General features: G+C 33.6%; 1 protein-coding gene across 7 annotated transcripts in view; it reads right to left on the reverse strand.

The window, feature by feature from the left end:
- RYR3 (ryanodine receptor 3) overlaps positions 1-21,927 on the reverse strand; it is a 200,892-nt gene that overhangs the window by 94,359 nt on the left and 84,606 nt on the right. For all 7 annotated transcript variants that reach the window (XM_088057565.1, XM_014249772.2, XM_088057564.1 and 4 more), the window contains exons 19-37: positions 20,998-21,190; positions 19,046-19,262; positions 18,741-18,845; positions 18,216-18,319; positions 17,711-17,794; positions 16,256-16,415; positions 15,673-15,820; positions 15,368-15,573; positions 14,529-14,703; positions 12,565-12,773; positions 11,216-11,400; positions 10,411-10,447; positions 9,893-10,053; positions 9,175-9,340; positions 6,272-6,358; positions 5,660-5,886; positions 3,811-4,612; positions 3,107-3,307; positions 2,745-2,847 (exon numbers count right to left, since the gene is read on the reverse strand). In XM_088057565.1, coding sequence (XP_087913691.1) covers positions 2,745-2,847; positions 3,107-3,307; positions 3,811-4,612; positions 5,660-5,886; positions 6,272-6,358; positions 9,175-9,340; positions 9,893-10,053; positions 10,411-10,447; positions 11,216-11,400; positions 12,565-12,773; positions 14,529-14,703; positions 15,368-15,573; positions 15,673-15,820; positions 16,256-16,415; positions 17,711-17,794; positions 18,216-18,319; positions 18,741-18,845; positions 19,046-19,262; positions 20,998-21,190 — 3,570 coding nt within the window. The remainder of the gene's footprint in view (positions 1-2,744; positions 2,848-3,106; positions 3,308-3,810; positions 4,613-5,659; positions 5,887-6,271; positions 6,359-9,174; positions 9,341-9,892; positions 10,054-10,410; positions 10,448-11,215; positions 11,401-12,564; positions 12,774-14,528; positions 14,704-15,367; positions 15,574-15,672; positions 15,821-16,255; positions 16,416-17,710; positions 17,795-18,215; positions 18,320-18,740; positions 18,846-19,045; positions 19,263-20,997; positions 21,191-21,927) is intronic.

Here is a 21,927-nt window from a genome sequence, read left to right on the forward strand (position 1 = left end):
TAAGGAATTTAAGAAATGGGACAAGTGAAACTGGCTTGGGAAAATGAAAAGTTAAAAAAGAAAGGATACAGTCAGTCTGAAAAAAAGTAAGAGCAGGAAATGCCGCCAGTAATGAAAGGAAAGAGAAAGCAGATAAGGATATTAAAGGAAGAAACTATCTGGCATTGAATTAAAACCTAGGCCCTGGACACAAGAGAAAGACACTGTGAGAGGAACCCTTAAGAAGCTGAAATGGACAGACAATAAGAAATTCACTGGGATCATGAGTTAAGACAGAGTTGGACTGGGGTGGATGAAGTCTGTGACTCCTCCAGATGTGGTCTCATTTACTGTTCCATATCATTAACTGTTCTTTCTGCATCCTCTTATAGTTGCAATCCATTCAAAAACTGTCTCTGGTTGTTACTGGGGAATTGCTTCCTTCAAGTGGCAGAGGTCTGTGCACCGGTACAGAAGGTTTCAACCCAGATAACTGTCAGTTGGACATATCATGCTACAAAATATGCTGTAAATTTGTTTGGGTTTTTTTGTAACCAAGAAATTGCACATAAAAAATATGATAGAGGACCATTATTTTGCCAGCAAAATTAACCACTCAGCTAGGACGTGCTAGGATTAAGACTGCCTGAGTAACTATTTGCTTATATTCATTAAGAAGAAGCCTTTAATTACTTGATTGCATACATAGTTTTCCACTTAGATGGCAAAGTATACTTAGTACTAAAAAGCTGATTAAACATTCCCAGTGGAACTCCTATTCATTTAATCTGTAGCTGTGACTGCTTAGTAATGATTTTCAGGACCAAGTCAGGACACAGATAATGAGGAGCACTTATCCATAGCGACCACCTCTGATAAATCTGTACAAAGTAATGAATTTGGTTTTTCTTAGAATCCAGAGGATCTGTGAACTATTTTAATCATGAGACAGTGCTTTCTTTATCTTGAACTCTCATTCAAAATACATGCTTGTAATGTAGTAAACAAATATAAAAGTACATCCCTAAAAAGAGAAATCTCAATGCATACAATAACTAGTGTTTCACCTCATGTAATATGAAGAGTGATCCGGAGATAACTAACTCAATGATCATAACAACCACAATATTTTAAGCTAAAATTAATTTATTGTGGAGTTAAGACATTTCCAAGTAAGTTGTAGGTCTTCATAATCTCCTTCTGGAGTCTTAGAGTACTCTGTGCTGTCAAATGGTCATTACCTTTGGAAACCAGAGGTCAGATCAAGGGCTAAGTGACTGAACAGTGGAGGTAGCTGTAATATTTTATTATGATGGGTGTAATAAAAACAGAGAGAAAGAGGAGTAAATAGGAGGATACTAATTATTCACCTTAACACTTAGAAGAAAAATGATGGAATGAAAGAAACAAGTTTTGGTAACCACTTAGAAGCAAGGATGAGTAACAACAGAGGACTGTGAAAACCAAACAACGTTAAACCAATTAAATTTCTGCCTTTCAGACACAAATCTTGATTTTAAGGACTTCTAATACTGTTTTGTACAATACCCTCAGAAGTAAATTGATGGAGCACAACTCAGATATCTTCAGACCTACTCATCTTTGGCTGAGGCTAAGGCTGAGGCAGTTGAAAAATTATAATTGGCTTATCATAGAATCAGAGCTTGCTGGTTGCTGGAGATTCTAAGAGGATATAACAGTGCAAAATAATACCAGAGGCCCTAACAATACAAGCACAGAATGGTACAGGAGGCGCCATGCCTCCAAAGAGAAAACAGAAACTTAATTACAGGTCATAAAAACAATACAATTCCATGAACCAGGTAACACTGGTTTTAGGGATAACCATCAAAGAAAGATTTATCAGACTGTCTTGGTAAACATTTGGTAATGACCTCAAGCAGAAGGGTGGCCATCATCCTTTTCCTGGGGAAGAGACTGACATGCTGACAATTCATTGTAATGATGTTGGCCCCTTCTTTTTGGACAAGATGGATACCAATATCCATAGGACTAAGCAACACACTGGAAGAGTAACCCTGAATATATCTGCCAAGTAGGCAAATTGAAAAAGCTTGCTAATTTCAGTTTTAACTGCATAATTACTGGGAATGAACAGTAATAATTAGATGACTCAGACTACATATGTTAATAACTCCATGATTGTCTGAATTAGACTAAAATCTCAATAAACTCAATAAACTAATAAAAAAATAGACATCAAAAAACCCATATAAAATTGCACAGGAAATCCAGATTAAATGAGTGAGGGCAATTCAAGCTGCAATATTCAGTGCACGAGTGTTTTATAATGACTGAATCTCACACTTATGCATACTATATACTAAGCTAAAGCAGGCAGAGAACTCCACATCTGCTGGTTTTTATCAAATATCTGAGACTCACCTTTGCAGCAACTGTGTTCTCTCAGAACCTTTATCTGCTTGTACTCATACATGTACTTACATAAATATTTTAAGATAAGCTAACCTTCTTGTTTGGGTTATTTTTTTCTCCCAATAAGTCTAAAACTTGCATATAAACAGAATAAGATCAGATAATATTTAATAGAGATTTAACAGTGAAACTTAAAATCATGCATATTCCCATATTTTTTTCAATACACACCAAAGTTTGTCAGCAAAGGCAGTTTGTAGGCAGTAATACATCTAATAAAAAAAAACTCTCCTGCTAGTATATTTTTCTACTGCTCTGTCAAGTGCCAAAAAGACAAACAAAACTCGTATCAACAACTTGCCACTCACCACAGTGAATTAGAAGGTCATCGTGAAATTCATATAGTTCCTCCCGAATCTCCTCTGGACAGGGACAATCCTCTCCCAGTTGAAAATTCAGCAACATATTAATCTTTAAGGGAAAACATAGTTCAAACACTGAAATAGCCTAAGACATATTCTACTATATAGCCATACTTTACCTGTTTATAACTTTGGTTTACAGCTTAAGTTCTAGAACACAAGTTTCAGCACTCTGATATTCACTATTTTGCAGCACAAAATAAATTTATTTTCAAATTCATTTTGGTTCTCCAGTGAGTCAGGACTTTATTTTGTCCTCATAAGGAGTTTTTTTAATCTCTAATTCAATCTATTTTTTTTAATATTACCTGCTCTTGAGGAGGAGACCGAAATTCTTTAGTCTTCTTGGCAGTCAATGCAGCAGACATGTTCAAGGCTTGCATGAGTTCGTTGTACCTGTATTTCTGGTTATACTGCAATTTTGATACATAACGGTCTGCAAATGATACAATTGCTTCCACTCTATGTTGCAGTTCACAGTCACAAAAGTAATTGAGTAAATGACACATCTAGGGTAGAGAAAACAGACAATCTCAACAGCTTTACAAACACAGGGGAAGAACTTGAGTACATACCATACACTGCATCAGACTGTAAAAATGAGGCACATTTTTCCCATATTTTTGCTTTAACACTGTAAATGTGACAAAGTGGTAGTTTCATTACCTGATTGATAACATTATATTACACACACAGTCTTTCACTCCATGCACTCAAAATATCTAGAAATCACACACTAGCTTGGCTTGGAAGGGTCCTTTAAAGATCACCTGTCTAACCCTTCAATTTTTATGAAATAAATACGAATTCACATATGTATTTTGAGTGTAGATACACATAAAAAGAACTGAATCATCATAATTTTTTTCAATGTATTTGAGATTTTAAGGGAAAGTGGAATTAAAGACCTTCAGAATTTCAAATCTTATTAAGTAGAGAACAGATGAAAAGCACAATCTTTTTTTTTCATCAAGAGTAGAATATAAGTAACATATTTATAATAAATGGTCACCTGAAGCTTAACAGATTCTGGTAATCTTGTCTGCAACAAGCCCTTTGCAGGAACTTTTGCTTGTTTGATTGCTTTCTCCCCAGCTTCTACTGCTTTTTCTTCAATTTGTGTCACTTCTTCCTTCTCTGTCCTCTCTTCTGTTTCTTCCTTGTGATCTCCAAACACAGTGGGATCAATGAGGAGTAACACCTGCTTCACATCATCATCATCAAAAACACCCATTATAAGCAATGTTGCTATCAGTTTAAGAACAGGAACAAACTGGAACGCAACCTGTCCTCCAACAGGGTCTCGTATATGACTCCCACTACACTGTACTGCCTCTGTTAACATACTTATGGCCTTGGATTTGAGTATCTCCAGGGGTATCTCTGGGATGGACGTCTGATGATCTTCAGTGGTCGCAATAAAGCATGGAGCAGAAAAATTGAAGTCTGGTTTAAGACAAGTGCTAAGCCCTACTCCAGGTAAACCATGCTTCTTTGTTTCATCGGGATATAATTTAATATTTCGAGTTTCATCTGTAACTGGAATGATAAATTCATTGCTCATCATGAGCTTGGCTTGCTTGGCATGCTCCAAGTGAATACTAATGAGCAAGTCATAGAATCCAGAACGTAGGAGTCCAGGTAAATATTGATTATCTATTGTAAAAAACAGCTGAGATATGTCCACATGGCTACAAAGTGCATAAGCAACCCTAGTGTTACCTAGAGCACTAACTGAGCTATAGAGTTTTAAAGTGTGGTAGTGAAACATCATCAAATCTTCTTGTTCACATAGTTCCAAAATATCAACACATCTGTTATGAAATAAAGAAACAGAACACCAGTCAATTCCATGAACAAAGACTTTGAAAAAGGAAAGCTTTATAATCTCTAAATATTTCATCAGCTCCTCTTCAAACCACAAATATAAAAGTTGATACTAAATCATTGTAGTATGTGCATCATTAAAACACAGTAAATGGTGAAAATAATTTGTTGAGACTCGTTAAAATTAGTACTCCATAGAAAAAAAACCAACAAAATCTAGGATGGAGATTCTTTGGAATCTCTTGTAAATTAGAAATTGTTTTTAAAGTAGGTGTATTAGGCATGCTGAAAATCTGCATTAATACATTACAAAACAGTGCCTTTCTAGTTTACTCAGGATTATTTATTCATTTTTTCCACAAGAACAGTGTTTTTCACTCTTTTCTTGAATTCAGTTTTATTAAAAATAAATAAAATTGAGGTTTGAATCATTAAAAGAAATTGTAAAATTATTAATAAAAGTACAGCTGTTAAATGAGCTTTCCTCTATGCTTTTGCTGATAGTTTGATTTTTCACTGGTTATGACATTTGATGTTTGGATAGATGTTTATTATCCTCACTCTAAAGATAAAACCTATTGAAAATCAAAGAAAGGCATGATCTTGTCAATAAGAACATAAGAACTTAATGTAAATTAAGTGCAGATGAACCAGGAAGAGATTACAGGTTTCTTTTATGGAAAAAATCATCATAATAGTACTTGCATGTTCTTTATGCTTGTTTTTCTCAAGCTGAGAAAAATCTCTAGGTTTAAAGACCTAGAGATATAAGAGATGCTATTTAAATTTAAACTTAAATAAAATCAAATAGTCACACTTTGCTTTATACATGTAAAACTTAGCACATGGAATTAAAGTCCAGTCTCTTATATTTATTTAAGTTTCACGAATACAATAATATCTGATATGGTATCAGGTATGATCAGAAACTCTCAACAATTATAGGGTAAGTATTGTGTAAGGCAGGTTTAATCAGTAGCTGTTTTCAGTATGTTTTGTCCACATCAAGTAATTTTATCTCATTATCAATGTACCTGTTTTCTTCTGGGATATGAAGTGCCATCATCTGCAGAGGTTCCAAACACTGTACTACCCAGCCATGACGTTCACTGACACGCTCAGTTTCTACTCTTAGAAAGCTGTTTGGCATGCGGCTCCATAAAACAGGTGTAATTGTTTGTACATCAAGGCGAGGGGGACACTGAGGAATAGGATTTCTTTCTTCACTTTTAAAAATTGCTGCTGATAAAGGCATGGTATTCTGAAACAAATATATGTATTAATTATTTTTTGAAACAAGTAATTGTGAATAAACCCGTAACACTAAAAGGAAGTATAACTTTTAAAAAGCGAGGAAATCATAGAAAGGTAGAAGTTATTATAGCAAACATAATCCATTAAAACCCCCCAACATTAATGGTGTTATCCTCAAATAATATTAATTTATTTTGACAAATACAGATAATCAATTAACTGCATATAATAACATTATTTACAGAAACAAATGTAGAAGTCAAATTACAAGTCATGCCTTTGATTTAATGGTCCTAATCAAATTTAACATGCAGCAATTTGCAAGGAAATAAACAGATTTAAAAGAGCATATTTACAGAAAAATTTCTAGAGAATACAAAAATACTTCCTACCTTTAATTTACCAAGTTCAAACTGAATCAAGTTAGTGCTTGTAGGCTGTAAAAACGTTGCTGGGAAAAGCTTCGTGTTTGGTTCAACCTAGAAGTGAAATGAGGTTAAAAATTTTCAAAAATTAAAAATGGGAAAAAAATAATCTCCCTGCATATGATATAAATACTGCATACCTTAGTCTTCATTATTAAATAATTTAGATACTGTACTAAATGAAGTGCTGAACAGTGTCTACCTATAATATAGTAAGGTATTTGCAGTTATCTTAATAGGAACCACCTGATTTTGAGACAGGTGTTTTGTAGCCTTATGCACCCTCAACACCTACAGGAGAAACTTTGGTAAACAGTGGAATTTCTTCTCAAAGACATCCAAATTCAACAGCTCGTTCTAGAGACTGAGAGCACATCATGAGATCAGGATAGTGCAAATTTTTGTTTCCTATTAAGATTAGTGATTTTCTAATTCATAATCTAAAAGTAGAATAATGCAATTTTTTTAAAGAGCTCTTTATTTTCAGGCCTAGCATTGGTCTCCAGTCTTATAAAATCATGGGGAATCACAGTAATTTTAAAGTTTCTGGTTGTGTTTGGGATTTTATGACAGCTTCATTAACTTTTTTCCTCATTATAGGGGGAAAAAGTGCATGTCAGTGTAAGAAGACCAGTTTATTCTGAAGGACACTGAACAAGATTACCCACAACCACTGCCATGAAATAAAGAATTAAAAATATAATTACAGAACACTATATTATTTAAAAAAATTTAGTGCTGCTGGGTGGCTGAAAAAACATGTACATCTGTACAATGAAGTCAAAGTTTCAGAAGTTCAATTAAATGTATTAAACATATCATGGTGAATTTTGTGCATCATGTAGAGACATTGTACATACTAAGCACAACTACAATATTTGTGCTGTGAAGAAGTACAGCTTCTACCTTTGAGGACAACAATCTATCAAAAACTGTTTTCTCAGAACTATGACTATGGGCATAATCAAAATAATATAGGGCTAGGTATTAACATTCCAAACTTTTTGGTAAGTTAAGAAAACCACAACCCCAAGTCAAGAAAATAAAAGGCATTCTCTTCTGCTTGGTGTATTGGTTTTTTTTCTGAATATCACAATGACATTTAATAGATCAAGAACTACAGAAAAATTCATTTCCTCTCTTAAATATGTTGACCTATAGGCCTTTTAAAATGAAAACAGCATACAAAATGTCCATCTATTTCAGTTAAGAAAACTGAAAAGTGCATGCAGATTGTTATAAGACTAGAATAATTACCTAGACCAAACAAATATCAATTATTTGTGGCAATTGGAGTGAGAGATTTGATTTATTAAAATATTTTAAAGGTCTTTACTGTAAAAATATTCAAGACATGGAAATGAAAACTACATAATATTATTTTCATTGCTTTCAAAAAAAGAGAAAATATTTAAATTACTCAAAATAAGCAAAAATTAAAAAATATTTCACCCTTAGTTGTAACAATCTTGTTGGATTATACTATTTTATATTTATAGAAAATGCTGGATATTTGAGTTTTTCAGCAGACCAGGTGTAACAGGTTTATTGAAAAAAATATTTCCTAAAAGAACTTCAGGTATTTTTCCATGAAAAAGAGAGAAAACAGAGGAGAAAAAAATGGTATTTTCTGAGATAATTTTAAATTTAGTACAGAGAACATGGTTATATTAATTGCAAGTCATATAAGGAAAAAACCAGAAACTATTATTTACACTAAATTAAATAATGTACATCTTTCACATCTGTCTTTTCATACATCTCCTAGCAAGATAAAAAGAACAGCTAAAGGCTGTCCATTAAAAAAACCCCATAAACACCCACTACAAAGAAACACACCAAAGTTTCATGGGTTTGCTCAGAAGCTTCTGTATTGATTTGTATCTGGTTAGAAAAATAACATAGCAGGATTTAAGCACTTTAATCACCTGCTTTCTTTTCACATTGTGTTGCATTCAATATTCTCCCAGCACAGCACTCAAGTTACTGACCACTATTATAAAATATCCCAAAATTGCAATTACTAGATAACTTCCCACCTTCATTTACAGGCTGTGTGCAACCCTGCCACATTAATTTTCAATGGATGTCATTTCCACATTTCATTTTCAATGCACAGTATAAAAGTTCTGTTACATTTAGTTAAATAACATTTCAGTTTTGTCTGTGTTACAGATTTGAAGGGTTGACATAGAAGAAAGCAATGAATTGTTGTTACCACTGGTCAACCTCTTCCAGAGTGAGTGCTTTACCACAGACAACTGATCTTACTAAGAGGAAATGTCAGCAATCTGGTGCTGAAAACTCCTGTCAACCACTGATACATTTGCAAAATGACACCATGTTTTGAGGATTTTAATAGCATTTAGGGCCCACACCACTTATTTTGGCTTTCTGCATTAATGCATATTTGAATTTCAGGTTTTGAATATTACCAAATCACAGCTATCTGCAAAAGACACAAACCCTGGTAATAATTAACTAAAATTTTCTTCTTAATTCATGACAAAAAAATTACTATATGTAAAGTCTAATTTTGACCTTCTGCTAGTTTAAATATTCATTTCCCCTTCATTGTATAACAGATTCAGTTGAAAGAATAATTTAAAGAATTAACTTTATTAATCAAGATTCTGAACAACACACTGAGATGTAAAAAAATATTTACCTGAACATATTGAAACAAAACTCAAAAATCATAGCCTTACAAGAGAGTGAGAAAAAGAGGGATAAACCAGAATGATAAAGGAAAACATGTTAGTATCACACAAATGGTGTCCAGTTAGATTTCTGAAAAAGAGAAGTAGCATCAAAACCAGAAGCTTACTAGATAGATTAGATTAGATACCTTCCTGAAAATCTGATAATACCTGATAACAAGTGCCAAGCTCTCTTCCATTGGCTGTGAATGACACCATTCCAGTAGCCAGATCAACAAAGCATCCGATTTCTATATCAACATTACTGCGACCTGATCTCTGGGAATTAGCAATTACATCTCCTCCCCAAACCATGTAGCAGTTGCTGCGCTTCACACTGAAAGAACAACATGAACAAAGCTTAGGTCATACTGAACTTGATGGAGATAAACTTTTCAGTGGAGGAATACTTAGAGAGCCTCAAAGGTGCTTGTTATGCTCTTAGTTTGTTCACTCATTAACAAACCTTTTTTTTTTTTTTTTTTAATGTATCAGCATCATCATGGGCAAAGTGTCAGACTAAATCCACTTCTTTTCTTTTTTACAGTTATGAAAAAATTTCACAGGCTTCTGTGTGCACCTGTTACAGTGCACATAAACAAGTTTATTCACAGGAAGTAAACATAGACATTAAATTAAAGAAGCATCTTTCTTAATTTAAAATTCTTTCCAAAAGAAGTTTTCTTTCCAACAGAACATTCATGATAAATTCACTTAAACGTGTCTATGTAAAATATTCATATATAAATAAGCATAGAAAACTCATACTCCATAATCAATGTTCTTATTAGTTTAAATTAATAATAAAAATAACATCAAGCTTGTGCACATGTCTTTTAAACAACAGTATTAAAATAAAAACTTCAATAAGCTGCAAATAATTCCATACCTTTCATGAACTCTGCCTCTCTCATCACCTAAAGTAACTGTCACTGTACAATTTTTATTCAGGTCAAAATTCTCACTGTAAAAATGATAGTCTGGTGTTACCCATCCAACCCAAACAGAGGATGGGTCTTGGCCAGCAAATATCCTTAGTGAGTAAAAATACTGAAAGGAGGAAAAGAGCATATTAGTAATAGAAATATAAAGTATTTTATCAAGGAATACTCAAATAGTGATTTTAAAAAACCCTCTCCTATATATCAAACTTTAATAATAGTAATTCACATTCCTCTAATAAGTCATTTAAAATACTCTTAAATTAAAATATGGACCAGTGTTTTAAGTTGTTGAGGTTTGTGTTTACACAAGTTGCAAGCCTTGCAACTCTGGACATCATTATTTATAAACAGTGTTATATCATAGAAAATTATTAAAAGGCTTCAACAGATCAATTTCTAACAGACATGCTGCCACAAATAAATCTACTTCAAAACATTGGAAGAACTAAGCATATTTACTTACTGTAGTAGAAGGAGGAGCAATTTCTTGGCTGTGCTTTCTACAGATAAAAGAAAATCAGTAAATAATTTTTAAAAAAAAATTAAAATTAAATAAAAAAATTAATTGAAATTAAATTTAGTTAAAAAATAATTAGTCTAAGTATATATATTAGGCTAAGTATACTTAAAAAATAACTAATGTAATAAAAATAACTAATGTAATTAGCTAACTAGTTTGTTTGGTACTGAGTATGCATTAGCAAATACTGTAGAGGGCACAAATATACAAGTAAAATAATTGATTGCAGTTAAGGTAGACAGTGGGAGAAGAGGGAGATTTACTGCAGTTAAATAAAGGTAGAGGTAACTCTGAAAGGTGCAGATAAATACCCATTAATACCTGGTATATTTAAAAACCTGTCCCACAGTCTTTTTTCTTTTAATGAATTTATCACTTTTCTGGTGTTCAATAGGCTATTGAACAATGCTGTTGATGAGCAATAATCCAGTGGGAAAAGACTCTGAGCTAATTTTCCAGCCTAGTTTTTGAAAATCATAATAACTCAGAAAAAAAGGAGCAAGATCTATAGACCTTGTGATGTACCTCTTTAGAAAAGACTATCTCTTGTCTGGACACAGCATTCTGCAGCAAAGGTGTCTTATAAAACCATCAAGAATAAAACAATCTGAGTAACATGCATTTTATGGTAATCTGTGTTCATTGAAAGAATAGGTATAAAATTTGGAGTATACAATAATAAAGAATAATATAACGTAATACGTTTACACTGAAAACATGAAATAGAATAACCAAAGCCAAGTCTAACCGTTTTTGGAAAACATCAGATGAGGCATTTTCCACACCCATGCCAAAGTTAAATGATGAGTGGAATTCAATGGGCATACTCAATCGACAATATATCATGTCTGAATTGCTGTTCTGTGTACCAAATGTCTTGTGAGTAACTTTTAACCGAGGTGGACTCTCAATGGTTCCATTAATTCTCCATATCTAAAAATAACAGAAATATTTTTAAATAATACTCTCCAAAAAATGCTGAAAACTTCCATTAAGCAACTAAGAGGATGAGAAAATTGAAAGAGACAACTTAAATTTTTCACAATTAATTATTTTCAAAGCTATAAATCTTTGTTTTCTGGCACTGAATATAACCTGAAGAACAAGGGAAGCAACAGATTCAGTATATCCTAACTACGTTAAATATTTTCAAGATGTTCCATTCAGGAGTAAAAAAATAAGTATATCGTTTTTTCAACCAATTCACTTTGAGTACACAAGTCATTGAAAAACTGCATAATAAGAAGCAGTAATTTTCTACCACAATGAGAAGAAATATCAATTAGAATTGTTCAGAGAGTCATTATGGACTTTGAGTCTGATATTACTTTCCTTTGTGCTGAAAAAGTGAGTTTTCAAACTCAGTGATAGGAACATTTCAAAAACTTTTAAAGACAGAAATAGTGATGAAATAATCCTGATAAAATGAAAAAAAAATTGCTGAAATCATTTAGTTGGAATTCAGTGCAATTTATTTTGCTTAAGACGGAAATATTCAGAGACAAGCAGTTTAGGATAACTGGCTACATCTAAATTAAAGAAAATGGCCTAATGAGATTATAGAAAAAAAATCTCCTCAGGAATTTTGGAATATATTAATATGGAGCAATTTATATAAAAGAAAGGATATATCATTCTGCTCTAGGATAGATTAGTTAGGGAGTTTTGGAATTCCTATCACTGCATCATAATGAAAAAATCTGTGACTGCACAGGTACAATTAAATGTCTTCAGACTTCAGCTGAAAAAATTTCAGATATTTAAAAAAAAAATTATAGTAGAGAAGGTTTAAAAAGTGAAAGCACATGTAAGATAGAATATGAAATAACCCCATAACTGATATGATTCCTGTAGCTAACTCCAAGATAAATTAGTAAGTCATATAATAAACCAGAACCAGATAGGTGTATCCATAGGAATGCATACTACCATATATGAAAGAGAAGATAGACAAGATCATCTGGAATTATCTAAGAGAGTCTTAATAGAGTTATATGACAAACTATCTGATGACAGTAAGTATTAGTAAGGGTTTAATGTCTCAGCTTGCTAAACAAACAGTTGTTGAACAGGTGTCTCCCTGACATGTAATGTTACCTTAATGTGAGGATGATTTTTTGGCACATTGACAAACGTTGGTAAACGTTTACTAAACCACATAGCAACATCTCGGTTCATGTTAACAGCAAAAGGTTCAAAACCTTCTTGGAGGCCACACATTGTGTAATACTTGAATGTACTGGCATCCATTCCAAGGTTCATGCGACCAATCTGAGATAACCCCAGTGCACAAATTGGAACAAAACCTAAAGAAAAAAAACCCAAACAAATAAAACTTAACAGTAACTTAGTTTGAAATAATTTAGTTTAAAACCAGACATTATTTTTGACCCATCTAATGTGAACTAAACTTTAGCTCCTACAAGTAATGCACATGAAGTGATGACAGAAGCAAGGATTTAAAGCCACCTTAAATACTAATGTCTAAGTTCAATATGAACTTCAGCACTATTCCATTTAATTTGTTATCTTTCTCATTTTTAGACTTATAAGCATGGCTTTATACAACAAGCTGGACACTGAAAGCCAGTCTTGGCTAGATCAAAATTATTAACAAAAGTTAAGTATGGTCTCTGAGGGCACCAAATTTTCAAAAGTTATTTGAGATGAAGTTCAGTTATTTCAAGATATTTGTTTAAAATTTACTTTATCATCATTAGGTAAAATAATTTTTTTTGCTAGTCCTCATTCCTCCATCATTCACAATGGACATATACACACTCCTTTAATGCTAATGTTTTCTATGACCTGAATTTTTGATCTCCACATGCTCTTAGAAAGGGATGAAAGACTGTTGACTTATTTCACCATATCCCCAAGAAACAGAATTTGAAGCAAGATTAGGGAAAACCCAACAGTTCAACCTATAAAGGAGAGATTTTCTCTCCTGAACTTTAAGACTTCAGAACAGCCTTGTTAAGGCAGTCCCTCCTTCTCTACCTTTATAAAAACTCTATTAATGTTAAGATCAAAGAGCAGTGAGAAACTGCAAAGTTTTCTGGTAATTACTAAGAGGTATGAAGCTATTATTAGTTGAAGGAGATACACTTGCAAGGAAAATGTCAATGCAAACATAAAGCAAAACAGTTTGAAAATATTCTCCAATTCTTTTACTACAGTCATGTAGATACTACTTTTTGAAAAACCAAAGGCAAAAACAGAAGAGGAAAATTTGTTGTGTTGCACTAAGTTGGTTTTTATATTTGCACTGAATGGTTTTCCCTGTAGTCTTGCGCAGGTTTGTGGTGTTGGTTCCTTCCCCTCACCCCACCCCTTTGCTTGTATCCCATTGGTTGTGGTTCTGTTCTCCTCCTCCCCTTTCCCCCCAGTTTAAAATCACCCACCACCTATCTTTCTCTCTCTCTTCCTTCTGGAATTTGTTCCAGGAATAAACCGTGGGACAGCATCCCGTGGAGAAGGAGCTTCCTTGTCTTTTACCATTGTCCTTGTTGGCCTTCCCCCCCCTCCCTCCTCCCCAGTGGACTGGGGCTAGCTGGGTGAATCCCAGGGGAGAAGGAAGAAGGAAGATGACAAAAATTTACCAAGGAAAATGGGAAATTTGGATAAGTTATGAATAGGACAGAGAAAAAAGAATTATACTCAAGTTATGTTGCAAAGATCTTTCTTTTGAACATAGCGTATTTATGCTCCAGTGAGATTATCAGGGACTGCATTTTCAGGTTTTGGAAATTTTCCAGGATGCTTATTATTACCACTTCTTAGCACTGAAGTCCTGTGAGAAAGCCTAGCAACAGTGAGAAAATGTATCCACTCTGACTGCTGAAACCCCATTAATGTAGTTAAAAGAGAAAAGAAATTCAGTTTGTGCCACACAAGCACTCTCAAAATAAATTTTTATGAAGTTAGCATATAGCACAGTCTGAAGGCTCACATCAGTGAAATATGACTTCTCAGCTCAGAGTCATTATAACAGGCTAGTTTTCCTATTTGTTGTATTGTTTTGTCTTCTAATAACCACATGACTATAAAGCGGAAGTTACCATTTTCAATTGCAAAGTCAGCAAACGCAAGTTCTGAACCTTTACTGGTTATAAGCAACTCTCCATTCAGAGTAAAGATGATTGACTTGTCATCCAAGTTTATCATACAACCAACCACGTCTCCTGGTTGCCAGCTTCGTCCAAAGAATCCGCTGCCTTGATGCCAACACTGGCCCTAAATGGAAAACCGAGTAAATAGATACAGTGCTAAAATTAAAAATTAAATACAAAATTAATAAAGAAATCCAGCTATTTTATTTTCCAGGATTGCAAAGTTATTTACAAACAGTACTGATCATGACTTTTGCCTTAGAGATAACAGAGACATAGAGCAACTAAGGCACCCTTAACTTCAGCAGTTTGGAATCTGACAGCTACTGTTCACTGGATTCAACTTCTTACACACAGGGTCATTATTCTCATTTTGGTCCCTTAGGAGTCAAGCTTGGGAAGAAAGTACACATAGAAAGCAGAAAAGACAGAAAAAAGAACAGACTGTGGTTCTCTCAGTTAATGAAGAACCTTTTTTTGATTTTTGTAAAACACTACTTATAAAAAAATGTGAGTGAATGGTGTATCTTGCTTATAATTATGACAGACTTCTGTACTTAGTTGGGTATAGCCTAGGAAGATTATGCATAAAGCAACTCTTCTTTGTTAGCATAATCTCATGACCAGAACCAAAATGGAGGTACTACCCAGTATGAAACAGGGCTCAGAGATATCTTTATACGAATCAAAAACATTCCAGTAGTTGATGTGGAATACAGAGAGGAATTCTATCCTGTAGTTCTCTGTCTAGCCTGTTCGTAGATCAAAAGAGGTAAAGGTGTACTGACTTTGCTTCCTTCAAATACAAATGCTTGGTCATCAGCTCCCAACTCTACGTCAGGTCGACAGCCTGGCCTGGCCCAGCCAACACGCATATCTCCACCTGTCACAGCTTCAAACTCAAAGTACCACTTTCCAGACTTCACTGCATAGGATTGTTCTACTCTGAAAAATCGTATCTTGTCAATGCTGACTTTTTCCACTGTTTGGTCAGCTGTAAAAAATAAACAGAGGGAAAAAACCCTCTTTTAATAATAAAATAAAATTATAAACATCACTAAAAGAGGCCATGATTCTTATAGAAAATACGTACCTATCTCTTGGTCAGGTGGCTCAATACTGTAACCATAGCCTGCAAATGTTCTAACAGCTTCACGGAGGCTATCTCTGTTTGATTTTTTAGTACGTTCATCTAATAATGCATATGGCACTAGCCGAGGATTACGTTTGTTCTTAAGATCCTGAAAGGGATGTTAAAAAATAACAAGGGGAAAAGTCTTATTTAGACATCACAAAGACTTTGAATAATGAGACAACGTGTACTTTGGCATCATGTGATGATTACAGAAGAGAAGCAGCATTAATGAAGAAGAGTTCTATGAATGCAAGCTCAATTAATTTTCTGTTAATAACACCAAAACCCTAAATATAAGAATGAAAGAGAAGGATGGAAATATATTGTTATACATGCAGCAGCTGCAACCATACAGGTCTGACAATCCAGACTATTACAGGTAGGGCTTCTTTTCCTGCTCCCAACCCACTCTGGCTCTTCCAATTATTACAAGACAGTCAGAACTTACCATCTTAACTAACGCTCGCTCCCAAATGATGTTCTAGAATAAAGAAACCTCACATTCTTTATTTATTCCAAATGCACGTAAAGAAGTTCCTACCTGTTGAATGCCATAGGTCCATCCTTGTTTTATTCTGTCTTTTGCCCAGACATTATGTGCGTTTTCTGCTAGTTTGTCAACTAGAAATTCTTGAGAAGGTAACAATTTCACTTCAGAAAGATCAAGAGGGGCAGGTTTATATCCATTTGACATCATATAACTGTAAGTCAACAAAGCAAAACAGAGAGTCAAGATATCCCAGTTATAGTATTTAAGTCTTTCTATGAGGCATTCTTAGGGTGGAAATCACGGTCTCTCTCCAGTTTTTAATCTCCTACTCTCCCTTTCTTAACAAAAAATCTCACATTGCATTTCATCATTGATCAGAATATAAACTGGATTCCAGCAGACCATCTCATTTTCCACCTACTTGCACAATAGCTAATTAAATGTAACTCAGATTCATATTTACATGCCTAAATGGTTGCTATAAAGCAATAAAATTATTATTGAATGACCACTTTTTCTATATTTTTTTTATATTTGTCATTTAAACATTTCAAGTAATTTCTATTTTAAAGATCTCTATGATGATTTCTTATGAAACTCTTTTATGTATTATTAAGTATTTTAATTAACTATTCTGTAAGGACTGCATTATCATTTTTTCCAACAGAAGAAAAAATTTTAACTATTGTTCTTACAACTTTTTCACTGAATAAAAAGTTTAGTAATTTTTCAGCAGTAGCTATTATCTTCTCCAACCCTTCTATATTGTATAAGGACTACCTGCCCTTTTTAGACATATTCAGATTCTCTTTAGCTCAAATCAGGTTGTTTCCATTAATTAGGATGTTTCATATAGGCAATAGGTATTTTAACAAGAGGATAATAGCAAACCAGTATTATGATAGACTGTCCACAGTATGAACCTTAAGAATAGATCTTTTTTAGTTTTTTAAATTAATGCTATCAACTGGATCAAGATTACCATCTCTTATATCACAAAACTATGTATTTTACTCATCACTTTAAGCAACTAACTTTGTTTCTTATGGATAAATTTCTTTCAGGAAAAAAGACATATGGTGGGCTGATAAACTGATGTTAAATGGCAAACGTCCAACTTGCTGTTTCTGTCTCCTATGATACAGTGGCAAATCCTCTTTCAAGTAAATCCAGTTACCACCAAATGAACAGACTGTTCTTTACTATGAGACAGAAAAGCACTGCGAAGTTGTATTTAACTTCAGAGTCTCTCTTCTATGGTGATGTAACACCGCCTCAATTGCCTGTGGTTTAAGCATGTGACTGTTTCTGAACAACTTCAGGAGGTGATGTAGCACAGCAGTATTCACATTCCAACATCATCACAGGCAAGGTAATGGCCTAACCCGAGATCTGTAAGACTTTGTCAGGTATGGGGTTCACATCTAGTACTCTTTAAATGAACTTAAAGTATTTTATATTTATAATAAATATAATAATATGTAACCATTACCATAAGGTACATACTTTTTAGGAAGTTTGACTTTTTTAAGATCTTCCTCAGCTGCTGGATGAGCATGAACAATGTGACATCCAAGGGCCAAAAGGGTTCTGGCATAAAAATGGCATTAGTGAAACATGTTATAGTTCTCATGCATTGCATAAATAAGAAGCAATTAGATTTAAAAAACATGGAAGTAATCCAAAATAATGGTATTTAAAAACCCAAATATTTTAATTTATCAGACATAATAAATAAGCCCTTCAAAGACTAAGAAGGCACAAACCTATGGCTTGAGATTTCTACCACTTTACTAAAACCAAGAGGATTTGGTGGTAGTTTTTTTTCTTTGTCTCTGTGTAGAGACAAAGCTTTTCTACATCAGTCTGATTGGGTTCCTGGCACTTCCAGTAAAGTTAGCAGAATATCTTTGAAGGAGATATTTAAATGGCTTTTATATCTTTCAACAGTATGATGCACTTCAATAAAAATAAAATTTTAAGACTATTTTTTTTTCTATTTAAATCTCACTTGAGGGTTTCAGTTGACATTTGTAGATTATAATTCTTCTCTGTCTCAGGCAGTTTTGAGAACTCCACAAGACATGGGTGATGCCTTTTATTGTCATCTCGTAACTGCAAAAGAGTAACAGAAAAAAAGTTCCTTCCTGATAGTATCAAGAATCACAGTAAAAATGCAGTAAATTCTTTGCAGTAATGAAGTTAATATAAGCTATATCATTTATCTTTGTTCAATAACAGCTACTCATATAAATCTTCTTTTCCCATGATTCCCATGATTTATAATATACACTATAAATACTCCTCCATAACTAATGAAATAACAAAACAAGGGAATTTGAGAAATTTGAACGTTTAAAAAAGTCACCGAAAAGTTAATACCACTGTCTCCTTCCAACTTACACGGTCACCTGTTGTTGGTAATGTATAGACCACCACTGCATACCCTGTTCAAATTCCAAGTCCAGGTTTGGGCTGGTAGGAAACTTAACCTAATACTAGGTGACTATACCCAGACAGGTCATTCAAAACGTACCTTGCCATACGTCCAGCCCAGTTCTATTTTATTCATTCCCCATAGTTCATGGATATTTTCAGCTAGTTTGTCCCTGATCTTTTCAAGATGAAAAGGAAGAGCAATCTAAGGAAAGAGCATAACAATTGCAGAAGTAAGAAGAGGTTGCAGTTACCACAGCTTATATATCCAAGATCATCTAGTTTAGTTAGTACATTACAACAGACAATTGAAGAATTGCTAAGAAAAAGGGAAGATTTCATATTGTGAATTTAAATTTTGAACAGACATATCTCTTGGATCCCATTATTGCACACTTCACATACCTGACTGGTGTCTATTGGACAAGGGATGAAAGAAGCTTGCGAGAGAAATTGTGTTGTACCCAACAAATCCCTCACTCCTTCACAATCTCTTTTATATTCTTTGACTGGTTCCAGTTTCATCTTTTCTTTTGGAAGCAATGCTTCGTAACAGGGAGCATAGCCAGCAGGAGGTAGAAATTTAAACTCTCCATGACGTCCACCCAACAAGAAACGAACTCTGCGATTTTCAGTGAAACAATTAGACTCTTAAATAGTCAGCATATACTATCATTATGAATAAATAATGTAGAAGTCTAAGCATTTATTTTACTACCATTTACAAAAATGCATGTGTGCTTCACATTTTGGTAAAGACCAAAGTGTTACCAAACACTCATACTAGCAGATACTGTCAGTAAAACCATCACCTAACAACTATCTTTTGAAAATTTGTTTTGGCCAAAGCAAAACCAATTTTTTAATGTAGTCGCATATTTAAATATTTCTCACTCAAAATCAAATGGTTGTAAGTTGTCAATTTTTTAAATGGATTTAAAGGATTCAAATCTAATTTGAATTGGACTGTTACTCTAAAAATACTATTGGGATTATTGATACATAACTTGAAAGTTTTGAAGTTACTTCCCAGTGAACACATACTGACAGTTTAGCACATGAGAGAAATAAAAAAACCCAAACAAAACACTAAAAGCATAATACATTAAGAAAGTAAAAAATATTATACCAAATATTACAACTGGGAATGAGTTACAGAAACACAACTAAGATTCCTTGTAAACCCCTAATAGGTTCTTTTTCTCCTCGAATATACATTTTTCATATACATTTAAGAGTATACCAGAAAAAACAACAAGGACAAAATCTACCCAGCTGTGTATTTTAGTCCTCAAGTGGGAAAACCTCTACAGGTAAACAAACACAGAAATGTTTTAAGAAAGAAAAGAAAGCTTGTTATCTCTAGGAATTAGCCCTGACATTTGTTGTGATGGGGTGAACAGAAGCCTATAGGAATATTAGAACAGATCAACATGTTTTGTTTACATTTTTCAAGAGAGGAGAAAAATTAAGACACCAAAACACGCTCCACTCATGAACTCAGGATTCCCGTGTAAAAATATTTTCTTTGGTAGTGATAGACACAGATGACAACACACATCTGCTGTTAACATTAGCTACTATGAACTACAAAGGAAAATGCTCTCACAAAATATAAAAGCAACATCAAATAAGAATGAAGAAAAAAAGAAAATAATTACACCACTTTCGGCAGATTTCTTATAGTAAAAAGTAATGAACATTTTCAAAAGTTTTTTATTAGTGCAGCTACATAGTAGGATCGCTCCTGGGGGATAAATGAAATTGATTTACTAAACCTTTCCCAACCTTCCTTTATTCTGTTTGATTCTACAGGGGATTTTCTGAACTCATTGAACCATAAACAATATCAATTGAATACAGTAAGTTTGAATATCAGTATTTTATCTATAGAAGAGGTAAGAAATGGGCAATATTAGCAAAGAGATTCCAAAACTGCTTCTCATCAGTTCTGTTTCCTACTGTGAACACAGTATCAGTTTTCATGATGATTTAGGTTCCTTACTCCCTGCTGAGAAAGCCAGCAAGAATCTTAATTAGTATCAAATATGGTGCTGTGTTTCTAACATGCTTTTTTCACTGATAATTGGAATGAAACAAAATTAATTTCCCCTAGGTCACCAAATACTCATAAAATAATACGGTTCAGACATTGTGACTTGGTCAAATAGTTTACAGGCTCACATTTCACTTTTAAGTGAAATCATCACTGAACAAATTATTACTTCCCTGCCTTCCTTCCAGCTGCTATTTGGGCAGAACTGAAGCAATAAAACAGAATAAACCGTACTAGAATATGGACAACATTTTGTGTGACAAGACAGTAATGAAAACAATTAAAATTAAGTTGTACTTACTTTACACCTGCTGATAAGCTTACAACAGGGAAGAAAAACCCTTCTGTACTGAAGTTCTCAAACATTCCCTGTACTGGCTGTCCATTAATGCGGAAAGAAATGCTGGGTACACCTAAATCCAAGCAGCAGCTAACCACATCATCAGATGCTAATAAATGCTGATTGACAGATGCTACAGCTCTGGGTACCCGACCTAGGATAAAAGTATTTAGGAATCAGAAGATTTAGGCCAGCTTAATTTTAAAAATTATTTATTCAGTCATTTCTAATGGAGTATGTTATGGATGCCTCCTAGTCTTCTCAAAAAAAAAAGATAACTTCTGACACTGGGGAATTTTTCAGTAGTGTTGAAATAAAATACTGAATTATGTGTGTGTACATATTTTATATACAAAACCCAATGCTAGAACAATGTTAATATAATTGATAAAGGAAACACTTTCAGATTATGAATTATTAGAATTAATGTCATAAAATTTACTTCAGTGTTTTCATATACACTCTCATTAAAACACACCTTTCATTTGCATGGCCCTACTCGGTTATTTCAGAGCAACTAAAGAATACCTAGATGTATATGGAATTTAAAGGCATAGATAAATATGAGAAACTAAGGATTTTGTCTACATGCCTTGAAAATTGCACATTAAAACACAAGCCACAAATTGAATGAGATAAAAAGTAACCATCATTTACTGTGCATGCAAGAGACATAAGGAAGAAAAAATAATGTGCTAGTTCATAATTAAAGACTCTACCTTATACACAAGGACTAAAACAATGAAGTTGGCTGTAGCACAGCAATTATTATTTTTTATTGACAAAACTCTTATGAAACTATTTCTCAAAATTTTAATTCAATTTTTCAGATCTATCAATAGGTTTAAAAATACTTGCCATTTTCCTTCAACTGTAGATTCAAAGTAAAAT

This window comes from Pseudopodoces humilis, chromosome 7 (assembly GCF_049639895.1).
Source record: "Pseudopodoces humilis isolate 2021_Gansu_Grassland_sample_001 chromosome 7, ASM4963989v1, whole genome shotgun sequence".
NCBI classification, from domain to species: Eukaryota; Metazoa; Chordata; class Aves; order Passeriformes; family Paridae; genus Pseudopodoces; species Pseudopodoces humilis.